This window comes from Bactrocera latifrons, unplaced genomic scaffold (genome assembly GCF_001853355.1).
Source record: "Bactrocera latifrons isolate USDA-ARS-PBARC rearing strain unplaced genomic scaffold, ASM185335v1 scaffold_66, whole genome shotgun sequence".
In the NCBI taxonomy this organism is placed as follows: Eukaryota; Metazoa; Arthropoda; class Insecta; order Diptera; family Tephritidae; genus Bactrocera; species Bactrocera latifrons.
Genome location: NW_017537334.1, coordinates 703202 through 721339, shown reverse-complemented (window position 1 = coordinate 721339; position 18138 = coordinate 703202). Strand labels below are relative to the sequence as shown.

Sequence of the window (18138 nt, the reverse complement as noted above, 5' to 3'; positions counted from 1 at the left end):
CAAGACGAAATGTCAATCGTGTCTGACAAGACATTACAACCGATTGTAAGTTGCACCACGATAACGCCCCCAACTCACACCTCCTTTCGTATGAGCATCTATGCAGCATGCACCTTGGTTGTCAAGGCTATTTATAGAATGCCTTCCGTGCTTGGAAATCGCGCTTGCAACCTGCATCGATGCAGAAGGAGCCTCTTTTGAAAGTTTTTAAAGAATTATAACGATTGGTTCAATAAAATTTTTTAAATCGACTCAGTCCTATTACTTTCCGGACTGTCATTTGCCAGTTACCAGCTCGAACGGCTAATCGAAAATTGGACTCAACAGATGGATCATCTGAGACATAGCCGCAGTCGACATTTGAAAGAGATAATTTTCAAAATATACATAGATGCAAATCTTTGAAATGATAATAATCATTCCCCATCAAATTTGAAGTGTCTGTGTATTTAAGGGAACCTCCATACGGATCACCCTATATAAAGTAATTTTTTTTGTTGATTCGGTTTAAATTTTTCTAACTGTGAATTACATTTACTGAATAAAGTCAAAGTTCTTTAAGTTTAAACGCCTAAAAATATGCAAAAAATTCTGTTTTCTCTTAAAATTTTGAATATTTTCAGTTTTTTTTCTACAATTAAAAAAAAAACAGCGTAATTGAATTTGATCTTACTATTTAAAAAAAAAAATTGTTCTAATTTACGAAAACATGGCAACTCAGCGCTGGGAAGATAAATAGTTTTATTCATGCGCATTGCCATACGCATAAGTAAATAGTTGACTTTTTTGATAAAAACTAGTTTTTGATTTTGAAAAATGGCTCAATATTTAAGTCCATTTGCTCATACCTATCACCTACGCTTGCGTCTACAAAGAGCAATAGAGCGAAGCAGAGAGCGCTAAACAGGCTATGAGCAGCACTTACACACACACACACACATGTATGCATACAAACACACACTCTCACTCAACCACGATAACACTGGTACATAAAGTGGCCTAAGATAATTTATTAGACTTGGCCAAGGCAAGAAGCCAAGCGAGGATCCAAAAACTGAGAGATCAGCCAACGATCTTAACACAGATGCGCACATAAATAAGTACATACATATGTATATGCGTATACAAACATATTCATGCTTATTGCTTGCGCCGCAGCTCTGGCAACTGAACAGTAGCTGTTTGAGTAATGAACTCTTTAAGTCGCTTTTAATTGAGCGCAGCAACGGTGTATTATTTTCGGATAAATTTAAGGTACTCGAATTAAAATAAGAATTTTTTATGAAAAGAATACGACATTTTCAAGTGGAAAACATTAATGCTTGTGGATTTTGCTGTCTCTAGACAACTCAATTGAGTAAAATGAAAAGTCACGAACGAAAATGTTGTATATACATATGTGTGTTTGTATGTTTATATATCTAACTAAAACTAACCGTGTTGAAATTTGAGCAAACAATTTAGATAAGAAAACTACAATTATTTACACATTGATAAGAAAAGACGGGTCATCAGTGTGCGTTTGACTTCTGCGCCGCTTTTGTCAAATGCATGAAATATGCACAATCACAAATAAATTTTGAGCGACATAGTATATACATATGGGGGTATATATGTATGTAAGTAAGGTGAAACTCCACGCGAAATGTCAAAGACTTCAATGGCGCCGAATTTCGTGGTCCAACATCGGATCTACAGCTCTTTAAAGCATATCCTTGGATTAGCAAAGCAAACGAATGGAAAAAGTGCAAATAAACAAAGATAAAATGTGACAATTCAACAAATTATAAATACATAAAATATAATAAAGTGTAAGATGTGTTGATTTGCCTGCGTTTGTCTGTCTATATGTGATTTGCTTATCGGCTCATCGCAAGACCTGTGTTCTAGGTACAGATATTAAGCGCATGTGTTTGTATGTATGACGATGGGCATCTTCGATGGCAACTGCAACGGATTTCTTTAGAGAGTTTACTAATTCGTGCTGTCTCTGGCGACAAGTTCTTAGCGGCGATTTCTGCTTTCGTTGACGGTGTCGCGAGCCGCGGCGATGTCGTTATCCGCATCTCGCATAAACTTTCGTAAACCCAGCAAGACATTGTACATGTAGACTATAATGGAATCTAAGTTCTATGCAAGAAAAATTCCACATATACTAACTATAATATTTTCTTTGCGTATTGACGAATCGAACAGAAAACTGGCATAAATAAGCCAGTATAAACTAAACAGTTGTTAAAACAGACTGGCATAACAGAAAATTGGTCTAAACTTTATAAGTTAAGAATCATGTAAAATTGAAAAAAGCGAAGAAACAACTGCATCTGCTTTCGTATATACTTATATATTTTTGAAAGAATAACCCCCAAAAAGTGCAAGCAGAATAAGTGGAGGGCGAATCGAAAACGACTATAAACAAAAAAATAGACATCAAGCGGTTAAGCTACATTTAGGGTGTATACATAAACTTTCTTGATTTGAATGCAGCACGAAAATTTCAAGTGAGCAGAAAAATAGTTTAAGAAATTGTTAGTTGAAAATACCAAATAAATGCCTTCATATGTGCTTAAAAACTAGAACAATTCCAGGCGCTTTCGATCGACTGGCTATAGACTAAAACCAAAGTAGGTGTAAAATAATAAAAATATAATTGCTTTCGGCTGTCCAATCCGCCAAGCGATTGGTAAATCGAACATGAAAGTGGTATAAACCAAATGTACTGGCATAATCATAATCAATGCCAGGCATTTTCAGTACCAAATAATGGTGTGGAATGAAAACACTGACCTCCTTGGCAAGGCTCGAGGCCCATCTAAAATCTCTGCCGTACTTTGGGTCCAGCACTTGGTTGCATTGCAACTCTACATTAAACTGGAAAAGTGCCAGTTTTTTCGCTTACGGATTTTGACCACAAATACCACGATACTTTCCAAGGGACCAGTCCGCATAAGCAGCTTGGAGCGAACTCCAAGAACTTCTGCTATCCGTGGTATCAAAATTAAGTTTACGGTCAGACCTCGTAGCCGAAATTACCGCCATTTGCGCTCTCATACTGCTCTGGACTGGTGGCCAGGGGTTGCACTCTATATGCAATTTACACGCACACACCATTCACACAAGAAGCTAAACCAAATTCTCAGTTAAACGACTTCGCCGCTCAATTCACGCACAAACCACCCTAACTGTTCGGAATTCGGACTAGTGGAGATCGATTAGCTAACATCTAAACGTCCATCAGTCCAGCTGATCTCTATAGCACCCAGATCCCAAATGTCCGAGTCCATCAGACATTCTACAGTCAAGAGGAAATTTAACGTACAATATGCCTACGTATTTCATCCATCAGAATCCATACAATCGCGCTTACAGACTTCCAATTGGGTCACCATAAAACTATGCATATACTACAAATATAGTTACCTTGTCTGGAGTATTGGAAAGGGTGCGACAACAACAAAAAACTAAACAACTAAACAAGAACATAATAGACATACAACAGTGACAAGAAGACAAGATTGACAATAGCAACAACAACAAGCGCATAACCAAATAATATTACTAATAGTTGCCACAATGTAGCTTTGCTAAAGTATAAGTGCATACACACCCATGCATACTCAAATACATATTGGCATAAGAGCACACGATCGTGGCAATGAGTTCAGCGCAAATGGAATTGTCTACAAACCCATTTTATGACCTGGTTCGGTCTCCTTTCATAATATATATCTACCCAAGTATGTATGTTGGCACATAAGTGCCGGTGTATGCAAATCGTGAGGATTATGTTGCACCTCACCAAGTTTACCATTAAAATGCGTGAAATCGAAATCTGTTTTTCAAGTTTTATGACTTTACTTTTAAACGATCAGTGACCAAAGGGCCGACAAACGAGCTTTACACAACGACTATAAATGTTCATTAATACTGGGGGGGAAGTGAGGTTAGCTAGAATCATATTTTTATTAGTGGTTAAGAAAGGACTTAAATAGAAATGAGTACGTTCAAAAATATTTACGGGCACAGTGTATGGATTTTATACAAACAAAATTTAATTATTAATAATCGTAGTGATATCCCGTCTACTCTTTTCGAGAGCCTAAGAACACGATATGTGGTTTTAAAAAACCACACCATATTCATCGAGTTTTAACAATGTTTCGTCAGGACGGTGAAGAAGCGGATTTGAAGAGAGAGTTCCGTCGTTGTCCTAATAAGTAGTAGTTAAGCTTTTAACTGGTCTTATAAACAGTTTTTATATAGTCAGAGTAAGCACAAAGGTTTGTCATATGAAGGGCTGGAGTTACGCATGGTTATATTCTTGTTGAACTTAAGATAAGAGTTTTTTATTTCACGAACGAATGCAAGTTTCATTAACTGAGTCACAGTGTGAAAAATTGGAATCAACAGTTCGAACAGGCGATCGGGTTTACTTAATCGGAACCGAGAAATATGTGCAAAATCTTCTTTTGGAGTAATGCATTTGTTAAAATGGTCCTTCAAAATTAACGGTCCCCCATTTAAATGGTAGTGCAGGAAATAGGAAGCAAGGGGACAAATATGGTGAATAAACTGAATTGAAGACTAGTTCATAGTCAATTAATTTCAATTTATCTGTCGAAGCCAGCCGTGAAAAACTTTGCCGTCTTGAAAAATTCATGAATGAAACGACCTATGCGTTTCGTCGATCTGCCACTGATGTTAACCAAAATTCACTTTTTCGGTTGAAAAACAAAAATATTAGAAGTAGCGTCCCTTTGAGTCCAATAACGTGAGAACGTTTGTACGAAATGGCAGGAAACATTGAAATAATTCTGGTTGGAATTTGTGCTCTACGACAGGGATAGAAACTTATTGGTTTGTGGTGTGATCCCTCGGTGATGGCAAAGGCTTTTCAGTCCATGTAGTATGAACATCTTTAATCTAATAGGTCTGGCGAGACAAAATTCAGAGTATTATAGTTTAGTGCGGTTTATGGGACCAGCAAGTTACTGTGAATGGGAATCGCCACCGCTCAATGATAACCGTATATTTTTGTTCCGAATTAGATGATATGGCCTTGGACGATATGCGGTTTCAACAGGATGGCACCACAAGCCATACAGCGAATGTCACAATCGATTTATTGAATACCAAATTTGGTGAAGGTGTTATTTCCCGAAATGGCCCGTGATTTGACGCCGTTAGACTAATTCCTGTGGGGCTATGCCAAGTATATTGTCTATGCCAACAAGCCAGCGACGATTGCAGCAGTATCGGCCGATTTATGCTTGAAAACCGTCGAAATTTGGTTACAGCGTCTAGACTTCTGCAAATGTGCCCGTGGTTTCACAGGAATAAAGAATTTCATTAATATTCCAAACCGTTACTTTGTGGTGCTCTTATTGAAAAACCCGTTAGAAGCATTTAATAATCGAAATATTCTGTATGAATGTATGTAGTACACACTTATGTATATGTCGCTGATATTTTAGATATCACTCGTGAGTCATTGCCATTATTTTCGTTTTATTTTAGCAAATGCCAACAGGCTCGGTTTTACACACATATCTTTGCAAATTAACGAATGTATTTATGCTCGTATGTAATATGTATATTTACGTTCGTGTGTTCGATATACATATATATATTTATGCACATACTTTTGTATAAAGATCAAAAAGCATTCCCTGCTTAATGCAATTTAGAGGAAAATGAAATATCGCGCAGTTGAGTAGATATGCAACATTCTATCAGTGATGTGCAACGAAATTTTAAGGTAGCAACAGGTAATATATTTACATACTTGAAAAACCCAACCCCCCACTACAAGAACAAACATTGTTATAAGCATACATATGTACAAGCAAGTTGAGTGGAAAAATGCAGAGGAACATTGGAAATGGAAATACAGATGCGCACAGCATTGCATTGCCAGGATCGACCTTACACACTTACAAAAACACCTACTTTCACACAAAACAACACAAGACACACACACATTTACAGCTCAAAGCTGCAAGAACACACTCATTTGGGCATGACTTTAATCATGTGGCACGAAGTTATGCAGTTTCTGCGAGTCACACACATTAAAATGGAGTGCAAAATGGTAAAAAATGCTGCGCATGTGTTAGTTAGTGGTGTGAGTCAAGTAGAGGAAATGCAACAATGCACATTTCTCTTACTATTCTAAACTCTGATCTCAGTTTTTAAGCTATTGGTGTGGTTATAGCGCTGAATGTGGAGAAAAGCGAGCTCAGCGCCTTGAGTCAGCGAAACCCTTTCGGCACGGCACACGCTACTAAAAATATATGGCAGTAAATATATCTACTGTAATACGCACAGAGAGCGTGAGAGTTAAGGCTGCGCTGCGCTGCGTTGGTAAGCGAGTTTTGGTGTATGTAAAAGATACAAAGCAGGGTTGCCAGGTAGATTGTTAATAACCTTTTTTGCGATAAAATGAGGGATGTGTTAATAATTGTAGATTTTCAAGAATTTAAGGCTTTAAAAATCTTTTAGGTGAGAATAATACCTATCAAATAAATAAAACCTACTATAAAAAATAAATACAAGCAAGAAAGCTTAAAAATTTTTCACAACATATAAAATATATAAACAATAAAAATTAAGGGAATAATTTGAAAGTCGTAAAATTTATAAGAATCATATCATTATTTAACAAAATTGAAAGTGAAATTTTTAATTTTTCGAAACCTCAGCACATTATTCGTTTCAAAGAAACAATATAACTGATGAATATTAATACTGAACCTGGCTAAAAGTATATAAGACTGGGTAATAAAGCAAATCTACATAAATTTTTACAACTTGACTAAACTCTCTGTCAATATCTTGTGTATACCTTTCCAGAATCTGTGGTTGTTTCTGCAGCGGCACAACTGTACCGAGTTGACAGCTCCTGGTTCGGATTTTGTAGCGATGCTTTAGCAAATAATTTATACATTTCTTAAAGATAATGTATCAAATTAAAAGGTTTTTCACACAAGGACTTGATTTTTATCTGCATCTTCTTGAGAAGAATTTAAGGGTACTTAAGGCACCCTCTGCCGTGCTGTGGGTCGGGCACCCGGAAGCAGTGCGACCCCACACAGAATTGAATTTTTGATTCTACCTGCCTTTAGGTTTAAGCCGCAGCCACTACGAATCTCCATAAAGAGTTAAGCCAAATGAGCAGATTGATGCCAGCTCCAAGGGCCGACTGTTCTCAGCTGTAGTAGATTTAAGTCTCCAGTCGGAACTTGTAGCTTTTGCCACTGCCAGTTTAGCTGGAGAAGGAATTTTATTCAAAGTAATCAGTTTAAGCTGAATATTACAGCACTATTTTGACAAGACTATGCTGAATTTTCGAGACAAGCCAAAAAATAGATATAGTGCTTATTGATTTTAGTCGCCTCTTACGATAGGCAACCTTACTGCGGGCAAAAACCACCTACAGACGGCTATGACTAATCGTTTCAGCGCGCCGCGCAGATCATTTATATATGTATACACTTTATATAATAGGTATCCAACGTACTTTTGTGTGTTACAAACTTCGTGCATGTAGAAGCAAAAAAAGTTCTGCACAATCAGCGCACTTGGCAACCCTGCGTGCAACCATTAGCCATTGAGTATGGCAAAGCGGCGCTGTTTCCGTCGCTGTCGCCGTCGAGGTTTTCCACTCAGTGTGGGTTTTATGAGCCGCTCATTGAAAGTACATTCACCAGTGTGATTTGAGCAGGCGAAAAGATTGGTAGAACTAGGCGGACGATACATATCCGCAAAACGCACGATCAAAGTGACACAGCAAACACTCTGAGTGTCCGTAGTGTCACCAACAATAATAACATTAAATAAAAAAATACCAACTCTACATTAACAATAACTTCATTGCTCAGCAGTAGAGCTAAGAAACGAACGAACTAAGCGACTAACAAGCAAGCTAGCAGTCAAGTCCGAGTCAGCCATAAGCTAGGCACACAGTAGCAAAAACGTCCATTTGTAATTTTTTCCATATGTAATTGCAATACACACGCACGCGACGGAGTTTTTGTTTTTGATTTTTAGAAAAGCGTAGACTGAGCAAAAGCTGCTGTGAGTTAAAAATAATATATATTTATATAATAAAATAATAATAATAATAAAGTGCACGGCATGATTTGAAAAGTGTTGGAAATTAAAACAGTTTACGAAAAACGTGCAAAAAAGCAAAAAAAAAAAAAAAATTGAAATTTTCGAAAAATAATTCCGCAGCTAGTAAAATATATATGTAAATGGCTGGACTATAGGCTAAAGAGTTTGGCATAGAAGAGGTAAGGTTAAAACTAGCCGCAAATATTTGTAGATAAATAAATTAGTTTATGGCCAAAAAGTGGTAAAGCGCATAAAAAATTCGCAAAAAGTTGTGCGAAAATTTGCATAAGCGAAACAATACATAAGTAAAGCAACAAAAATACGCACATTAATATGCAATAAACAGAAAAGAAAGAAAAAACAATCAAAAGTTATGTGTTAAAAGCAAACGCTGGAAACCATGCAAAATAAGCAAGAACATCTCGTTTGGAGTTTGGCATAAAACACACCAACAATAGCAGAACACACACACACATTCACACATGTAGAAGCGGTTACACCAATACTAAAGCAACAACGCGCGGATTTCTATGTACAAAAACAATGGCAGTGAGGAGAGTGGCAACACGCGCTGCAGAAGCTGTGGCAGGGGACACACACTGCCGGCTACAGAAATGTTCTAATAGCAAGCGGAGAGTCAAAACTCAGAACCAGTTTCGAAATTCTAGCAAGACCCAAAAACACACAGAAGCAAAAAATTCAACTGAAGGAGTGCAGCACATGAGAATTACGCTCTGAACTCGCACTTTAATACACACACACATACATGTATATGTATGTAACGATGCGCTACCTACATATATCAAAGTTTATATACACCACACCGTGGTGGAAAGGGCTACACATGTGCATTCGTGCAACTGCAACACGTAGCGTGCAATGTTGCCTCATATGCATGCATGTGTGTGTGTGTGTATGTATGTACATAAGCATATAAAATGAAAATATGTTTGGAACAGCAGAGAGCGTGGCAGCGCAGCGCGAGCGCCGACCGGCCTTTAAAACGAGATTATGAGGTAGTGCCTCGTACAAGCAGTTAGCAACATTTTCACATACAAAAGGAGAGCAAAAGTCGTAAATATTAATAGAACTGGAAATGAAACGTTCGCTTTGACACCTTCGTAATGTACAAAAGAGTTGCCTGTCTGCTTGTAGGGTCGCGCTGTAGGTTCAAGTTGCGAACGCTAGACATACATACACACATACGTGCACGTAGCTGGCTAAATGCCGTTGTATGGTGGTAACTGCTGAATAAATTATGTGTGTGTATGCACTTACATACGTGCATGTGTGTGTGTGTGGTGAAAATGCAAATTTCTGATCTTGAATAGCAGTAATTCCTAGCAATGAAGCAAAAAGAATCAAAGAAATATAAAAAAAAAGACTTTTGAAAAGTGTCAGGTTCAAGCACCCATATAAAATACATATTTCTGTATGTATGCAACCCACTATTTCACGTGTGTATGTGTCTGTGTGAAAGCATTCTATTATGTCGTAGAAAGCGCGGAAGAGTTACCTTTAAAAGGCAGCTATAGAATGACTACAAGCTCATAAGAGAATATAGGCAAACATATTTACTTATTAAATACCTAACATATATACATACCTATATATGTGTACATATGTACGACGCAATGACGTTCAACTATCGATAGCTGCCGATATTTAAATTTGAAATAAATTTGCATATGAAGTGGAGCTTAATTGAAAAAACGGTTGAACATTAAGTGTGTTTGAAGAATTATGTGATTATCTAAAAATACAAAATTTACACATTTACACCAGATTTTGATCGACCAGTTTTTATGGTAGCTATACGCTATAGTGGTCCGATCGGAATAATTTCTTGGGATATTCTATCATTGTCCACCATAGTAATCTCTGCCAAATTTCATGAATATATCTAAAATAGTTTTCCAAAAAAGGACTGGTTATTGACTGTTCAGTTTGTATGGCGACTATATGCTATAGTTGTTTGATTTGAAAAATTTGTTCGAAGCTTGTAGTGCTGTTTTCAATAGGAACCTGTGCAAAATTTGGAGAAAAAACTTTGTCAAATAAAAAAGTTTATCCGACAACAACTTTTCATTTGAAACAAAAGTTTGATACATCACTTTGCGTGGCAGCTGAAAGCTATAGTATGCCGATTTGAACGATTTGTTGGGAGGTTGTACCGCTGACTTAGCCAATAATCTGTGTCGACTTCTGTGCATATATCTTTTGAAATTAAAAATTTTTCCATACAAGAACTTGAGTTTGATCCATCAGTTTGTATAGCAAACGAACATTGCAAAATCGAGTCAGCTCGTGATGATGACTACTAATATACATACATACGTACTCATATTTTTTTATTGACTATCCGATGTTCCCTACTGGGTAATCCACTTTTACACTTGGTGGTGTATGCTGGCCAGAGCACTTTGAGTAATAATTCGTAACTTTGGTCGTTTTTTACTACCGGAAGGATGGGGAGGAGTTTTAGATTTTGTCTCAATTTTAGTACTTCTAACCAAATCTCGTGTGCGGAGTCATTGCGAATGTTCGAAAAGGCTTACGGTGATTCAGTTTTATCAAAAACACATGCCTACGAGTGGTGCAAAGTCTTCAATTCAAAGACGGCCGAGAGATCATTGGAGAAGGTCTGGATGACCTTCGATATCTTCAATTGAAGAAAACATTAAAAAAGGGAAAGATATGGTTATTGAAATTGGTCTTGCGAGTTTCTTCTTAAGATCCCACATTCGCGGAGAGCATTATAACTGCCGATGAAACATGGGTTTATGAGTTTGACATGCAAATTAGTTAACAATCATCAAAATGGAAACCGTTTTTAGTTGAATGCAGAGGTAAAACAAAATTCGCTGAAGGAGCTAAAGGCCATCTCAAAAAGTGCTTATGAAAAGTGTTTCGAGAACTAGAAAAATCGTTGGCATAACTGTATTACATCTGTGGTGATGATTACTTGGAAGGCGACAAAAAAAAAATTTAATATTTACCGTTTTATTTACAATTTCGGAGTACTTTTCAAAATGTAAAATATTGAAAACACCCTATTTTGTCATAAATTTTTATAAACCATTCAAGAAAATATAATTTTATGCAAAATAAATTTAAAAGGAGATTCACGTTGCCAACGAGATTTTATAGGTTCATAAAGCAAGAATTATTTAAAGCAAAGTTACATAATTCTGTGCGTTTATTTTCAATTATGACTGCGATACTATTACGAGTAACCGCATTAACCGATTTCATTTCACGAAAATCAAACCATATCTGTTGCAGAAAAAAAACGTCAGTGAATATGTGTGTGAGTCATATAAGTTGCAAAAAGAAATTGCAAGAAGCGGAAAACCACGGTCTGGTCAATGATGTCGCTGAAAAAGTGCCAGCTCAGTACAATTGTAGTAAGTGTGCGTAATGCAGATTATGCTTTCGCTGTGACCTCATATATAATTGCATAAAAATGCATTAGCTGCTGTGGATATAAGTATGACTGCATTTGTGTGTGAGGACTTCTGCTTAATAGATCAGTCACTCAATTATAAGAAAATATACGCAATGATATGGATGCAACAAAAACCACTATTCGAGTAAAAATGCTTGAAAATATTTAAAAAGGAGTAGAGTAAATTTTTCTACGAAAAATGTTTGAAGAAAGAAGTGAATACGCTTAATTTGGAGCAATTAAGGCTTGCGAAGAAAATAATGCACATACATGCAAATTATTTACACTCATTGTGCGAAATATTGAGCATTATAAGAAATGTACTCACAAGTGTTTAGGTTGCATACTCTCAGCACTTAATAGCTCACTCATTATAGCTGTGGGAAAATCATGTCTAATTATAAAATCACAACAATTATTATGCAATCTAACGGGGCGCTTACCTATTCAACGGTTTCAATTGACAGTGCATGCGAAAAATACGTACACATACACACGGTTAAAAATTGTTTAGCTACAAAAGCCGGCATTATTTATGCGAAAGTGTGAAGTAAACAAATGCATAAACAAAATATTAGAATATTTATGATTGAAGTAATAATTGTTTAATTGAAAGTAATAATTGTTTAATTGCAAGCATTTATGTAATAATTAATTTTAGCCATTTTTATTTGCCGACTATTTATTTTGCATATAATATTATTTATATTTTGGTTTATTTTTGCTATTTTTACAGTTAATACGCATGCGAAAATAGTAGTAACGGCAGTTGTACGTTGGATAAGAACACTGGTGAAATTAGAGAAGACATAATTCGTGAGCCTGCAGTTAATTATTAAGTCCAGTCAAGATGGCCCTCTTTGGGATGGTGTCGGCCGTTTCTGGCTTTATAAAAATTCGAAATCTCTTGGATCGTGCGGTTATCGATAACATGGTCTTTCGTTGCCATTATAGAATTACAACAGCGTTGCTGTTTGTTTGCTGCATTATTGTAACGGCAAATAATTTAATTGGTGAGTATTAATTAAAAAAAATAAATAAATACTTATCATAAAGTAACAGCCAATCATTATGATTATGTTATATTTCGAGCGTTGATCATTTGTAAAAAATATTACACTTGAAGACAACAACAAATTATATAGGTGAATTCATTACAAGTGAGACAAAAAGAGAGTGGTATCAGCTCTAACTCGAAATTTGCTTAAAGCTAGTGTCGATCCACCAATATACATATGACGAGTGGTTCAGTGACAGCCAATATTGGTCAATAATATTAAATTATATAAATTATAAAAAAAAATATAAAAGTCAAAAAACTTGAATCGATCTTACAATAAAAGTTAAATGAACAAAAAAGTAAGAAACGGGTTAAATATTAATAAAATATAAAAATATATAAAAATATAAATAATATATAAAATAATAAAAAAAAATACAAAGTTATAAAAAATAATTCATTCAATTAAGCATAAAAAAACGTTAACTTCAGTTGCATCGACGTTACTAAGAAGTTTACATAAAAAACTTATTTTGAGCGCCCAGTTTGTATGGCAGCTATATGCTATATTGGTCCGATCTGAATAATTTCTTCAGAGATTGTACCGTTGCTTTAAACAATAATTCGAGCAGCCAAGTTTCGTCAAGATATCCTGTCAAATAAAAACTTTTCCTTACAAGATGTGATTTTGGTCGTTCAGTTTATATGGCAGCTATACGCTATAATTGTCCGATGTGAACAATTGGTTCGCGGATTATAACACTTCTTTAAATAACAATCGTACCCGAATTTCGAGCAAATATCTTATCAAATAAAATAAATTTTTTGCATGAGTTTAATTATGATCGTTCAATTTGTACGGTAGCTATATGATATAGTGCTCCGATCTGAGCAATTTGTTCGGATATTGTAGTGCTTTTTTTGGCGATAATCCATGCCAAATTTCGTTAAGATATCCATACAAACGAAAAAGTTTTCCATACAAGAACTTTATTTTTATCGATCAGTTTGTATGGTAACTATATGCTATAGTAGTCTGATCTGAAAAATTTCTTCGTATATTGTATCATTGCCATAGATTATAATCACAGCCAAAGAAAGGAAAGATATCTTGTCAGGTAAAAAATTTTTTCACAGAAGAAGATAAGCTAGTATGGTGGTGATGAATGAACAACTTTTTGGGAAGTAAAGGAAATGTGTACAATTTTACTCAGCTCGTGACACTGATCATTTGTATATACATTTATAAATTTTATATGGCCTCCAATGATCCTTTCTGAGAATAAAATAAAAAATAAACATAACCAAAAAAATGGACACAAGAAATCAGTCGATTAGATTCCACGTAAATTATTAAACTGGCATATATAAAAAAAAAGTTAAATAAACATTTGGAATAACATCTAAAGAGTCACGTAAATAATTCAAACACCCACAATTAAATCAAATATTTGTATGTAGTTACAAAGCAGCAACAAATTAGCAAGTTCACACACAAAAAGTCAATCGAATTTGATAATTGCAGCACAATACATGAGTTGACAAAAGATCTCTAGTGAAAAGCGTGACTTCTTATGAATTGGCGGCGATAAAAACCGCTAATAAGCCAACAAGCCGGCAAACAGAGCCAATATAAATATGTGTGCATTTATTGTGGTGTTGCAAGGGGAGATCACTTTATGCTAGACAATCAACTTTACAAACAACAAATATGCGCTTACAAACAAATATACACACATACAGTTGCATTTGCAACGCCCAAGCCACCCATAATGCCGACAAAACTAGCTAAGCACCCGCCTGCAGCGTTGCACTGCGCGCATTTCAGCGTTTCGCACCTTTTTAAGATATTCAAAATGCATTTGGCGCAAGCGTTTAGCGGCAGCGTGTAAATTGAGTAGCGCACGTTTACTTCTAAAAATTGTTTTTTTTTTATTCTCGCTTTTGTTCTTGCTTTTGTATGCTAATGAGTTTTGCGCAAAAAAATGCATAATTAGCAGAGTGCTGCGAGTGTTCGGTAAAAGTGCGCAACAAGGCGGCGGTCGCGGTGTGTTACCAGCGAGGTTATTGATTTATTGCAATATTAAAGTGTATTTTTCAAATTTTTTTTCGCAACACAATTGTTGTCAAGTGACGCTTTTGTGAAATAATTTTTGTTTGCTAAGCTGCTGTTGCTATTGTTGTTGATTTTGAAATCGATATTTGCTTAAAAATTATGCAAAATGACAGTTGTAAAAGGAAAATGCGATATGTCAAAAAGAAAAATATGGATCTGTAAGCCGTACATGCACATATAATTTTATTTACCACAATTAAACACATATGTACATATATGCAGGGTTTTCCAATAGAGATGTTATGATTTCTAAGTGTAGTTTGGGCTGTCAATAATATTCACATTTTCATCATGAAAGATATACGCAAGTTTTTAAATTGGACTCACTTCCATCTGAGTGATGCGGCAAATAAACAAAACTGTCGCTTTAAGTGCGAAGAAAATCTACAAATTACTCATGAACAGCCATTTCACTTAAATTTGATTGTGTTTTGACAAATTGACAGTTTGGTGTGGTTTTGGGTATCGTGGAATCATCGGCCCGTACTTCTTTCGAAATTAAGCTGATAACACCGTTACTAAGAAGAAGTTGAATTTGACAACATTTTATTCCAATAAGACGGTCATATAGCACCGAAAACCTTTGGAGGTTTGATTATTTCAAGAAACTGTGGCACGGAATGTCCTTCAAGAAGTTATGATTAAACACTATTAGACTACTTCTAGTGGGGTTATTTGAGGTTATTGATCTTTAACAATAAACTACGCTCTCTTCAAGCTTTAGAAGTCAATATTGTACGTGTTTTCATGACATATGACTTGATTCAGTAAAAAAAAAAAGTGCACGAAAATTGGTTTCAACGAGTTCGTTCCTGCAAAAGAAGTCATGGAGGCATAAATTGTAACGATTGTACTTCACATTAAATAAAAAATGAAATTTTTTAAAATCGCGGGTTTTTTTCAAAAGAAATCATATCATTCATTTGAAAACCCTGTATTTGTATGTTTGTAGTTATGTAAATACCGCGCTTGAGCGAAACCTCGATTCGAGCTGCATGTAATATGATAAGTGAGGTTTTTTTTTTTTAAATTGTTACGCTTTTGCTTATTTTTATTGTTTTTTGCATATGTATATACATACATAAATCTCTTGTACATAAGCCTAAGTACGTGTGATTGTTTTTTTATTCCTGTTGACGAATCAACGAGTTGAATGTCACGTAAGTGGCGCAAACCGCACACTTTAGTGATTTATCTGACTTTTTAACGGTGTTGTACGATGAGGTGAAGCATGAATCATTTAAATAATCGAAATTAGAGAAAGCTTCAAATTTAAAAATTATGTATAAATTTAATTACTCATATATTCTAGAAAAATCTAAAAATATTCTAAAATATATTACTTTCTATATGAGAACACAAAAAATAGCGGACATGTTTGGAAAAAAAAATTATTCGCCTACATTAGTCTCCATTTGATATTATGTATATTATTATATATACAGATATTATTATATATACAAACTCGATTTTGGAGATTGCCTTTAACTCTTTCATCGATTTTCATCTATCTTGTTAAAATACTGCCTATTTAGATTCTTCAGGTGCGTGAATATCAAAATAATACAAAATGTTTGACACTTGAGACTCTTCATACCTGTCAAATTTCAAAATTTCCGTTATTTTCTGAACATACCTCTTACATCTTCTTTTGTAAAAAAAATCTCGTTATGTTCTGGACACACGTCTTCGTATGTATTTCTTGAGTTTTTTAGTAGGAACTAAGCCTTTCCTTTTATAAAATGTAGTCAAATTTATTTATTTTTTTTTGTTTTAACAGGATTAGTTAGTGCTGTTTTATACATACAATTTATTCCAATATTTTTTCTCTATAAAAATATCAGTTACCAATATAATGATTATAAGAGTATAAATATTAATATTTTTATTTTAAAATTTTTGGTAATTTTTGCTGAAAATTCGATTTTAATTTTCAAAAATATTTTACCGTTATTTTCCGTTTTAAATATTCCGTTCGTTATAATATTTTCAATATTTACAAAAACAACAACAATAAATTAATACTTTAACTCCGCAATCTATTTGCATATTTAAAGAGGTTTGCTGCAGAACAATCACGAAGTAAAATTCGGTCAGAGCGTAAGGGCAAAAACGCACCTCTTTTTTTGTGGAGAACAGAATGCCAAGAAGTTTTCTTTTACATAGTTAGGTGAGATTGTTGTTGTAGCGGCAGAATTCTGCTAATTTGACAGCCTTTGGCTGGATAAAAATACGCGTCCGCTCCTTTAGCGACTGTGATGTTAGATTTTCTTCTTGCTAATTTTAGGTTACTAAGCCGAACCGAATCGAATTTTGCCTTATAGTCAGAAATGTAGTAGTCAAATTTTCACTACTAAAATAAACTGCACTTGATGGAAGTTTTTTGTACTAAAATTCGTAATCAAGACACACAGACCTCTAGCACATCAGTCGTAAATTTTCCCCCCCGATTTGTTGAGTAGTGCAAAAACCTTGAAAAACTTTCAAAACTATAAATTTTCTCAATTTATTGATTTTCGATCGACTTTAGTGCAATTCTATGCACTATGTGGTGCACTAGGTTCAGGCTACCCAAGAAGAGCAATTTATTTAGTGAGACCTTGTCGCAGGATTTATATGATTTAATAAATTCGTCAATGATTTCAAGCATAATAATAAGTCAGAACGGTAATTTAATAAATTTTAATGCCTTCAAACTTTTAATATTAATTACATGCATACATATGTGCTTAGATAAAGCTCTGGATTAAACAAGCATTAGCAATTTGATGCAGCAAAAATTAAGCGTGTGGGCATATGCTTCTATGAGTGCAACAACGAATGCCACCTTTGTTTATGTTACAAAAGTAAAAAAAAAAACACAAAAAGTTTCCAACACACATAGATAAGCATGCATTCCCAGTGGAGAGGCACTCCCTGAAACTCAGCTCCACTGCTTCAGTTCCAAATTGGCTTAGCATTCATCAAGCAAAGAGGAGAAGTCAACATAATAAGGGACAAGTGCTAAGCCTGAGTTGCATGCTATATGCAGTGGCTCTCGTGTATACATATGTACATATCGATATGTTAATATACATGCTCGTATGTAGTATGTGAGTATATGTGTTCGTTGTACATATGTACAGAAGTTTGAAACTGCTTGACACACAGTGTTTATTTATTATTTTTCATCGCATAGCTGTGAGTGGTTTGGCTCCGTACTTGGTTGGTAAGCCACCAGCGAGTCACTCGACAACTCAAAAAATCAAAACTGGATTTCATACAGTGCATATTAATTCAGAGATAAGCATGTATGGTTGTATGCATGTAGGCTCAAACGTTACTTTGTCAGCAGAAACGCTCAAATAACAAAATTTTGGAAGTTTACAAATTGTTAGGCGCTTAAAAATGTAAAAAAAAAATAACTGGAAATACTAAAAATTGGAATAATAAATAAAAAATATTGAAAAAAACCTAACA

General features: G+C 35.0%; 2 protein-coding genes across 5 annotated transcripts in view; one reads left to right on the top strand and one right to left on the bottom strand.

The window, feature by feature from the left end:
- The window catches only part of LOC108975518 (dedicator of cytokinesis protein 3), an 81945-nt gene that overhangs the window by 15855 nt on the left and 47952 nt on the right, over window positions 1-18138 (bottom strand). The window lies entirely within an intron of this gene.
- LOC108975519 (innexin inx3) overlaps window positions 1184-18138 on the top strand; it is a 20773-nt gene continuing 3818 nt past the window's right edge. Inside the window, exons 1-2 of one of the 3 annotated variants that reach the window (XM_018944050.1) lie at window positions 1184-1254; window positions 12300-12576. In XM_018944050.1, coding sequence (XP_018799595.1) covers window positions 12414-12576 — 163 coding nt within the window. In that variant the 5' untranslated portion in view covers window positions 1184-1254; window positions 12300-12413. Of the gene's footprint in view, window positions 1255-7705; window positions 8077-8116; window positions 8295-12299; window positions 12577-18138 lie in introns of those variants that run through there. The other 2 variants (XM_018944051.1, XM_018944049.1) reach the window with 2 other exon arrangements.